Source organism: Phalaenopsis equestris, unplaced genomic scaffold (assembly GCF_001263595.1).
Source record: "Phalaenopsis equestris unplaced genomic scaffold, ASM126359v1 Scaffold220451, whole genome shotgun sequence".
NCBI classification, from domain to species: domain Eukaryota; kingdom Viridiplantae; phylum Streptophyta; class Magnoliopsida; order Asparagales; family Orchidaceae; genus Phalaenopsis; species Phalaenopsis equestris.
In genome coordinates, this window is record NW_018238735.1 from 167,039 (window position 1) to 178,301 (window position 11,263).

Below are 11,263 nucleotides of genomic sequence, written 5' to 3' on the forward strand. Positions count from 1 at the left end.
GAAGCCAGGTCAGAGTCTCGGATCAGAGTAACCATCTCCACGATGGGGAGAAATGACGGATCTATTTGGCCTAGAATTTTTTTTCATTTCGTTCGGGCTGACGAGTTTCCAGATCTATATCCTTCTCCGCCGCCGACCCATTTGATTCATTTGCTGCGGAAATGAGCGTTTCAGTCGCCGAACATTTTATTTAGAAGGCCGCCGGCGACAATAGGTGGCTGCCGGCGATTCTCGCCGGCTAATAAAGAAGGTCCAGGTGATTTAGGGTTCGATCGTAGATGAGCAGCCTTCAAGAAAGTTGTAATTCGGCGAATCATCCAGGTCAGGTTTGTCCTTCTCGTTGTGTGTCGAGGATCATTCCTTTTTTTTTTTTTTTAATTTAATTTTTTTCCATCAATTTTGTGAACATGTTCTTTGCTAAAGAATGAGAAAAAAATTTAACGATAGACGATGGATGTGAAAACTCGAATCGAAGGAGAAGAATCTATAGCTGATCTCTTATACGAAGATAAAAAATAAAAGAGCCCTCGCTCCTTTGATTATTGATCGGAAAGATCAACGAAAAGCAGATCACCTTCTTTATCTACACCTCGTCCCACTTCGTTCCTTTGATTGTTGATCGGATCCAGCAAGAGCTTTTCTCGTCGCCTATAGGTATGCGGAAGGTGGTGGGCATGGCTGTCATCGCTCAAATCCCCGTGTAATGCTTTTATTGTCCCATAGGTGGGAGAAAATATTATGTGCGGAGGTCAAATACAGAGTTACATCTAGAATCCAATCCCAAACTGGGGAAATATTTGCGTACATAAGACTTATGCAGTGATGCCTACGTCCAGGGGTTATTGAAGGGGTACAAGAGCGTTATATCGGGGTTATACCTCTCTATAATCTCCCTGTAACCTTTTTGTAAACTACCTGTAACCTACAAATGAGTTCCGTGCTTCTGTCGTTTCATGGGCAAATAGTTACACGAAGGCTACAAGAGAATTACATGGAGTTGACAGGGGGGTATAACCCGGATATAACCCCCCTGTACCCCCTGAATAACCCCTGACGTACGCAGCGCTGCGTACATCTTATGTACACAAATATTTTCCCCCAAACTGACTGACATTTAGAAGATATTATTATACATAAATATTAGTGAAGCCCAGTCTGACCTCGTTTGTAAATAATATTAAAAATTAAAATTATAAAGTATGAGCCATTTGTCGTTTCAAATTCCATAGTAAAATAAGCGTTTTGAATCTTTATTCCTACTTTAGGATTTAGGGTTCATCAATTTATCCATTTTTTCACTATAACTCATATTCTTCCATTCTCCCAAGGTTAGGGTTCGTCCTTTTCTGCTTGTTCCACAACATTCACTTATTTTTTTCCCGCTAGTCAACATTCATTTTAGGGCTCTACCTGTCTCTAGGTGTCCTAACATTTAGTTTACAATTTGATTTGCTCGCAATGAAGAAGAGATTAGCTATTGACCCATCTTTACCTTTCTTCTCTGGTAAGTACATTCACAAATATAATTGTAAACATCACTTTATCACTATTTTTAAAGTTTTTTTATTTTCTAGATTCATATTTGTACTACGTAATAATGGTTGTTATCTTTTTCATTTTTTTTGTACATTTTTCTTCGGTACAACGTGGTTCTATTTATGTGTTTTTTTTATTTGTTAGAACTTGCCAACAATGATGCAAATCATAAAAAAATTGAATCAATTACAAATTTTTGGACACTTGTTTATAATGAAAAGGAGGTCCATGATTTGTACTGCAGTTACGTCCATTCATGCAGATTTAGTGTACGAAAGTATCATATCAGTTACTAGCGAAATAGAAGGACTATAAAATCAAAAGATTTCATCATATCAAAAACTAGTTTTTAAAAAAGGACCCATCTAAGCATTATAGTGAAGTTCCAGAAATCAGACACTAAGACTGGTTCTCATGTAATTATTAGATTTGTCATTGATCATGTAGGTAATTGGATTATTCATAAATTTATAGCAAATCATAATCATTCATTAGTCAGACCTAGTAATCAACACCAACTGAGATCACATCAGTGTATCAATGAAGACAGAATAATTGTGTTGCAGCCGATGTCACAAGCAGAAATTAGAGCGACTGATGCATTCAACTATGTTGTTGAGGAAGTAGGAGTACAATATGCAGGATTTTCAAAAGGACATGCATTTAATTTTATCCAGAAATAGAAAAGAGCAACAATTGAGAATGGAGATACTAATGTTTTAATACAAATATTCAATGAAAGATAAGCTGCAGATAATAAATTTGCATGAGATGTCTAATTTATGACTCAGACTGAATAACTTTTTTTTTGGAGTGATGTCATGACAAATTTTGACTATGACTGCTTCGGGAATGTCATATTTTTTATACAAGTTATCAATTTAATAAGTATAATTTAGTTTTTGCTTATTTTGTTGAAGTTAATTATTATTGACAAATATTTTGTTTGAAGTAGCTGTTTTATCAGAAGATGCAATTGAGTCTTCTTTTGCTAATTAAATCATTCATTCATATAATGAATGATAAGTATCATTTAATGATAAGACCAAACAATGATGAAAGCTTTAGAAGTTGCATTATCCCGCACTCGACATGGATTATGCAAATGATATAGAATTATAAAATTTAATAATTTTAGAGCTTGCATTTGCATTTTAATATATTTTTCAACTTTGATTTATTGCATTAAAATATGTGCATGCATTTTAGAAAAGATGCAATTACATCTTTTGGGTGTGTCAAATATGATTTTACATTGTTAATTGCATAAAATGTTTATATAACTGCATCATAAGATTTTCTAGATTCATCTTAAACGACAAGGTATTTGTGTGATTAAAAATGCTTGGATAATTTTATGTCTTATACTCGCACTTTGAGATATTTTTAAATTCAATATATCATCTTGAAATAATTGCAAATATTTTATTCTATATGCATTTACATAGTATAAATGCATCAAATATCAAATTATATCTTGCAAGAACATAAATTATAATGCAGTCACATCTTATAAGTGTGCCAAAATCTATGTAATTGCATTAAGCAATTGCATCAAAATGCATGTATATTAGGAAAATTAACCCACATGTGCTTCAACCAATATATAGATCTTTCCAAATATTTTGTTCAAGAATGTTGTGTGAACTAGTTTAAAAAGTTTATATGTGCTCTAACAAATATATAGAATGTCAAAATACTTTGTTCGAGAATTCTATGTTGGCTAGCTTAAAATCAAGTTTAAAATACCCACATACTTCGGTCAATACATTGAATGTCTTAGCAAGTGGTTCGAGAAGCTTAAGCAAAATTATAATATGATTTAAAAAATATGCAAAATTACACTAATATTTAATATTTGAAATTAAATGCCCGTATGTGTTCCACAAAATTAACTAAGTGCCTAACCTTGAATGATCTGGAAATGTTGTGCTGGTTATTTTGAAATTTTTAACAAAATTACTCTTGTTATGAAAAGCAATCAAACGAGTAACATAATTTATAAAATAAAGTTATTAGTCCAAATCAACTAGTTCAATCATTCTTCCTATAAGGATTGGAGTCGACGAGTCTAGTATTATTAATGATGTTCAAATAATAAGTGTAAAAAAATTGTAAATTCAAATCATTTAGTCCGATCTTTCTACTTATAAGATTGAAATTGTCAAGATTAATGTTTTAAATATATTAAAGTGGTATAATTTCAAATAAATTGCAAATATAAGTGTTTTTAAATATCCAAAACCTCGATGATGAGTTGATAGAAGATCTCAACTTGAGGGTGCATCTTTCAAAATTTTGCCTTAAAAGTTTAATTAAATAAATGCAAATTATATATAATACGAACTTGATCTTCTATAAGTAGGACATAGTTGACCAAGTTTATTTACAATTATATGTCAATCCTAAATCTGGTCATTTACAAACAAGTTGTAAAGTTGTCAGGTTTTAAATCAAAAAATCAAATTCTTGACGATAACCGTGTTGACTGAAAATCTCAACCAAAGGTCAACTTTTAAAGAAATTTTCAAATTAATTTCTCAAAAAAACAAATCAAAGCTTTCAAACTAAAATTAATTGTCTAAATGATTAAAGCAAGCTCCAAAATATTTAATTCAAAATCAATCACTCAAAAACTTAAAGCAATCTTCATCCATATTTACAACAGTTTGTCGAGGATGACAAGTATTTGCTTGATTTCAACTCACAAAGAGTTAATGTTCTATTGAGTGTATCATAATATTTATATGCAAAATAATCTCACACCAGAAGGACCTGGCCTGAGTCTTATGTCTGTGTGGTTTGGCATTACGACTCATAAAAAAGTAGCGGTTGCGACTAGAGTCCTCCGGCCTAGTCGGATTATTTTCTGTCAAATGACACTTTTAAATTACGGTCGTGGTTTTAGCTCATATATTCCCCAATTCTTTCTACTCTTTAAGTTGTGAACCATACAAGCACATTTGATTGACGTAAAACATTATATTAGCTAAATTTAATTTAAATTTGTTATTTTAGACAAATATCCGCCACCGATATATAGCGTTCCCTTGAACGACTCAACTGATGATTGCTAATAAGAATCATTTTGTCAAATTTGGTTGATTACCTCCGACTAGATAAATAATGGACCATGACGACCCGAGACAACAAAATTGGGGGGGGGGGGGGGGGGATTGTGCAGGGAGTAGAAGCTTGCACCTATTAGAAACCTAGAACCCCAGATCAAAAAGTTCTCACAAAATAACGGTGAACTATTTAAGTTGTGTCTTATCTACTATTTCGTATGTGTTCTGAAAATTTGACCCAAAGCATCCATAAAGCTCTCAATGACAGTCCCGGGCACGAATTTTCGGAGCTCAAATGTGTGAAAGTCTAAGCAAGTCTTGTGTTTTTCACCTTTTTGTGAAGATGCTAAGAATGATTGTGAAAGGTGTGAAGAGGGGAATAAAGGAGAAAGAAATAAAGAAATAAGAGGAGAAAATCACATTAAGTTATTTTCCATGATATAAAATATCATCCTGATGAAGAAATTGTACTTTTTAAGGAATTTAAAATGGGTTGTTCTGTAGTATTTGTTTAATCTTTTTTTTTGTTCGTCTCTCTAATATTTTTTCTTGCTTTTTATGAGAGACTTGAGCTACTTTATCTCTGTTGGGTGAGGGTGTACTTCGGTTTTGTGAAGGGATAATATAAAATATCATCCTGATGAAGAAATTGTACTTTTTAAGGAATTTAAAATGGGCTGTTCTGTAGTATTTGCTTAATCTTTTTTTTTTTGTTCATCTCTCTAATATTTTTTCTTGCTTTTCTTGAGAGACTTGAGCTGCTTTATCTCTGTTGGGCGTAGGTGTACTTCGGTTTTGTGAAGGGATGATGAGCGTCCTTTTATTATGCACGACGAATATGGATTCTTTATTAGTATGTTGAAATCTCTCCCCTCTTTTGTCAGTGTAGGCTTACTTAAGTTGAGCTATGTAAATTTGGAATTCTTTTTTTTTTTGTTTGATCTTTTAGTGGGATTAAGTCTTTGTTGTTGTTGTTGTTGATTTTTTTTATTGTTATTTTGCTTTCATTGTACTTATTTCTGGGTTGATGGTTCAATAACATGAATTTAGCTGTATTGTTTCTAACAATGATGAGAAAATAATTAATTGCAGAGTTTATTATTACACTCTAAGTTGGTTAAGCCATACCTTTTCAAGCAATGGTTAAGTCAACTCTTCAGCACAAATACTACTCAACTCATTTATAGCTTTGCTCTAGATAATACGGGAAGCATTGCAAAATTATCTTCTTAAGCATCAAGTTTGCAAGAGTTCTATGAACAAGATTATTTTTTGTTATTTTACTTGGATAAGATGATTCGTCAATACTACTTTCCATCATTCATGTTGTCTAGTTAAATGAATTATAAGTTTTCATTTTCAATTCGTATTTTAAATTTTGCGAGTAATGCTTTCCATCATATAGAGTGAATTATTGTTCCTAAGTAACGAGCCTTCAACAATGGATAGGCTATGCATGGAGGTGCTATGTTCTTCCTACATTGGATTGTTAACCCTTAAAATATTCAAGCATAAATATAATATTTTTGACTAAAAAGGTATATGTATCTTTTTGACAGGCCCTTCGAATGCATCAGAGGAGTTGCAAAAGCTGTTGAGTCAACCTGGCAACAGAGTTTGTGCTGATTGTGGGTCTCCAGATCCAAAATGGGTGTACGTACCTGACTTGTGAATGCTTATACTAACATATATATTTTTTCTTATTTGGAAGCTATATGAAAGATTGCTCATGTGTCATTCTTGTGTCTTCCTTTTTTTTTTCTTTGCATCTAGCTCTTACAACATTTCATTATTTATCCATCACCAAATGTTGTAAGATAATTTTTTTTTTTCCTTCGAATAACTGACTTAAGGATAACTTTTTTCGCGAATATTTCATAATTCATATATGTATGGTCAATATGATGCTTTAAAGATTTGGAGCATTTTGTGAATTCAAAAGGCGTGATAGTCAAATTTTACCAGTGGACTTATCCATTGCCTACCCAAAAGTTGAAGTTTTAGATTTTATTTACTCGTTGAGTTATTGTTTAAGCTATCAAAGTTAACATTGAATATTATGGTTATCTATTATTTGAATCCACATTCTTATTAAAATGTTATTTATTTATTTCTTGTATCAGCATTATTTATTTTTTTGCTTTTCTTGATAATTGAATTGAAGAAAATGAATTCAGGTCCCTAAACAATGGAGTTTTTATCTGCATCAAGTGTTCAGGCATCCATAGAGGCCTTGGCGTTCATATATCTAAGGTATTTTTTTAGCCAACATTTTTTTATCTTGTTTCCTGAAAATACCAACATCAACTTGAATTTAATTTTGAAGCTTGATGTTAGTATTGTCTCTGTGGAACCTGAGCAACCTTTTATTATAAGCTTATTAGATTTCATTCTTAGCTTGCTGAATAGACTATGCATCTTTAGCATTTTACATTGTAAGGTCCATTTTTTTGCATAAGATTTTGAATATTATTAGTCAATACTAAATTGGATTTGTGTTCTGAGTTAATAGAAAACATTTATTTCTTGAACACCATCTTTTTTCTATAGTTAATACGACATGGATGTGTTGTTTCTAAAATTAAGCCATCTTTATATTTTAATTAATTAATTGAACAAGGTGTAATTGTAGGATATTTTAAATTTTAGTAGATAAATTGGAGAAATTCTTTTGGAACATATTATATATCTAATTTTAAAATTGATTTTTATAAATATAAGGTTTCACAATATAAGTTAAATTTTATTTTTTCCTATTATTTTGTGATATCCTTAATAAAAAATAATGAAAAAAATTGTTTTATATTAATAATTTTTTTCATGTAAAAATGTTTCCAAGAAGTATCGTGTTTTATTTTTTTCAATTATGTCGTGTCACTGTATTATGTAGTGTTGCGCGTGTGTCAGGGCTTCATAGGTCTAGCATTGCTATGTCTAATCAAGCCTGACTAAGCTATGCCAAACCATGTTAAGCTAAGCCGGGTAACCTAAGAAAAGTAATTTCATGATTAGTTAAGCCATTTTATGTAGATCTATGCCAAGCTATTCAATTCCAAGTTGAGCCAAGTAAATTCAGTTTAGCCCAGCTTAAGTAAAGCCAATCCAAGATGGATAACGTAAGAAAATCCATGAAAGCAAACACAGATATATCCTATGTCAAGTCTAACATACCAAATGAAGCCCATCCAATTGATATTTTGAAAAAAAAAAAAAAACAAAAGTAAGATTTGAACAAAATGATTTCTATGATTGATCATCGGTAAAAGCATATTACCAATGGAATAATTTTCTTAATTTTTTCCCATGTAATAATAGGATAATTAATTAAGAAGTAATAACTAAAATTTCTATTCTTATAATTAATTGCTAAAGCTGATTCCTGAATTAGTTTTGGTTATTATGTGGGGTCAAAAACAATAAAAGGAGGTTTTTATTTGATTTGGTTCAATTTGCAATCCAATGCCAATGTTTGAAAAAGGAAATTTTAAGGGACCATATGGGATCACTTTTATCTTTTGTTTTTCATTTTTTATTTTTATTTTGTTTTATTTATGTTTTGATTTAAATTAAAACATGTTTGATTGTGCGAGTTATTTTTAAAAACACAAAACATCTTTTAAGTATTTTGAGTGTTTTTAAAAACAAGTTGATTTATATTTTAAAATAGAAAATGAAAACATAAAAAAATTATATCAACCAAAAATATTTTCAAAACAAAAAGAAAAAATAAAAATAGAAATAAAAACAAGAAACAAAAATGATACCAGCAGGGCTTTAAGAGATCAAGGGTGAGGAAATTTCCATCTTAGGGGAAAAAAATACATGTTATCCAAAAACAAGAATTAGGACTTTCCATTTATTGATAACAAACAACCCCTATCATTTAAGACAATTTTCTCAGTGTTTGCTTCTCGGACTCTTATCACACTTTTGCTTGGTTACTGTTTTCCTTTGTATTTTAGAATTTTTGTGGTTGGAAGCTGCTTTTTTTTAACTAGATCTGCTGGAGTATAATAGCTGTAAGAAATCCGTTGTTTGATTTTTCTTCCAAAAAAAAAAAAATCACTAAATAGTTTTATCACTAAATAGTTTTCAAAAAAGAAAAGTTATTTTACCGGAACAGTTTTATAATTATCTATAACAAAAAGCTTCAGTAACCCTAAACGGACTCTAAATGTATAATATTTCTGTGATAATGATAGTTGTGGTAGTTATACCCGATTTTATTCTTTGTTTTATATAGGATCTGATAGCGATGGGTTCAATAACTTTTGCTGATTTCTCCTTCAGGTTCTGTCAGTTAACCTAGATGAATGGACAGATGATCAGATTGATTCTTTTATTTCTGGTGGTGGAAATGCTGTCGTAAATATGAAATATGAAGCTTTTATGCCTGGAGATGTTAAGAAACCTAAACCAGATGCTTCATTAGACGAGCGTTTTGATTTCATACGGTACATTGTAGCACTCCACATCAAATTTTGTTCTTTGTGCGCGCGGTATACTGAATATATGCATTAACACTGATGAACAGGAGAAAATATGAGCTCCAACAATTTTCAACTGTACAGACTGTTTCTTCATCTATAGTATCATCTTTTGAATCACCTACGTCAAACAATATCCCCAAAAATAAGTACTTTGAGAAGCAACAAACTGGTATCCGTCGTGGTCTCATTCAAGCATTCAGAAACAGCTGGAGGAAAAAGGGATCCGAGCATAAAACATTTAGGAAGATGGTAATAGAATCAAGGAGTATTTACAAGCATACCACAAAATTCATATATATTTTCCTAGCTAATATCTATACTCTCATATTTACTTGCAAAACACTTGATATTTAACATCACACCAAAAATACCAACTGCAATATCTTTTTAGAAGTTTAAGTAATATATTTTCATGAATAGTTTTATGACATGAAGATGTTAAAAGTGTAAGTTTCAAACTTTGGGTGTTAGATATGTAAATACATAAAAAATTTGTGGTATGTAAATTTCCCTATAATAAATAAGCCTTATTGCATTGATCATACATTTATCTAGTTTAAGAGAGACCTAATTTAAATTCCACAATGAATGAATTAGGAAGTAAATAAACACACAAAATCCATTAAGGACTTTACGTGTGCTAGTTCAACTGATAGATATGTCCTATTGTTGTTGCTGCAGATAACTTTTTTTTTGTTTTTCTTGAATAAACCTTTAGATTTCATATGTACTGCATAATGATGGTACTCCTTGATGTGGGCGTCTCCCGCTACTGGAGCAGACACAGACCTCCCATGAGTAAGTGGGCAGAGCGTCTGCTCACCTAGACCAATTCGGTCCATGCTTTCTTGTGTTGTGGAGTGCCAGCCGGCCCTTGGCCCCACTCATTTTTATTCTATTATTATATATTTATATTTGTGATGTTCTAGGGCTAGGTTTTTTGTATATTTTTGTTGGGATAGCCATCGACGTCCCCAATATTCCGTTCTATGGTATATTCAAGAACAAGTGATGCTTCGCTTGTATCTCGCTCAGAGGTGATGACCATCTTTCTCTGCATCCCTCGTTGTGCTGCCATACATCTCTCCTCACTGCAACCGTTGTTGCTGTGTTGCCACACATCTTTCTCTGCATGCCTCGTTGTTCTTTGCTATCATCATCCCTTCCCCAATCCCTGCTTTCATCCTCTGAGATAACCGCTAAATCACCCCCCCCCCCCCCCCAAAAAAAACCCCGTTAGATATGTACTTGCAAAAACACTCGATCTTTAACATCACACCAAAAATACCAATTGCAATATCTTTTTTGAAGTTAAGTAATATATTTTCATGAACAGTTTTATGACACGAAGATGTTAAAAGTGTAAATTTCAAACTTTGGGTGTTAGATATGTAAATACATAAAAATTATGTGGTATGTAAATTTCCCTATAATAAATAAGCCTTTCCCTATAATAAATAAGCCTTCCCTATAATAAATAAGCCTACATTATCTGATCATACATTTATCTAGTTTAAGAGAGACCTAATCTAAATTCCACAATGAATGAATTAGGAAGTAAATAAACACACAAAATCCATTAAGGACTTTACGTGTGCTAGTTCAACTGATAGATATGTCCTATTGTTGTTGCTCCATATAACTTTTTTGTTTTTCTTGAAAACCCTTAGATTTCATATGTACTGCATAATGATGGCACTCATTGATGCGGGTGTCTCCAGCTACTGGAGCAGACACAGGCCTCCCACGAGTGAGTGGGCGGAGCGCCTGCTCGCCTAGATCAATTTGGTCCATGCTTTTTTGTGTTGTGGAGTGTCGGCCGGCCCTTAGGCGCACTCATTTTATTCTATTATTATATATTTGTATTTGTGATGTTCTAGGGGTAGGTTTTTTGTATATTTTTGTTGGGACAACCATCGACGTCCCCAGTATTCCGTTCTATGGTGTATTCAAGAACAAGTGATGCTTCGATTGTATCTCGCTCAGAGGTGGTGACCATCTTTCTTTGCATCCCTCGCTATGCTGCCAAACATCTCTCCTCATTGCAGCCATCGTTGCTGTGCTGCCACACATCTTTCTCTGCATTCCTCGCTATTCTTTGCTATCACCATCCCTTCCTCAATCCCTGCTTTCATCCTCAGAATCAACTGCTAAATCCCATCCCCCCCC

At 32.5% G+C, this 11,263-nt stretch overlaps 1 protein-coding gene across 2 annotated transcripts in view; it reads left to right on the plus strand.

The window, feature by feature from the left end:
- LOC110037513 (probable ADP-ribosylation factor GTPase-activating protein AGD11) overlaps positions 1 to 11,263 on the plus strand; it is a 19,680-nt gene continuing 8,417 nt past the window's right edge. The window contains exons 1-5 of one of the 2 annotated variants that reach the window (XM_020742175.1): positions 1 to 321; positions 6,164 to 6,257; positions 6,782 to 6,857; positions 8,895 to 9,058; positions 9,139 to 9,343. In XM_020742175.1, the coding sequence (XP_020597834.1) occupies positions 279 to 321; positions 6,164 to 6,257; positions 6,782 to 6,857; positions 8,895 to 9,058; positions 9,139 to 9,343 (582 nt within the window). In that variant the 5' untranslated portion in view covers positions 1 to 278. Of the gene's footprint in view, positions 322 to 5,398; positions 5,458 to 6,163; positions 6,258 to 6,781; positions 6,858 to 8,894; positions 9,059 to 9,138; positions 9,344 to 11,263 lie in introns of those variants that run through there. The other variant, XM_020742176.1, reaches the window with a different exon arrangement.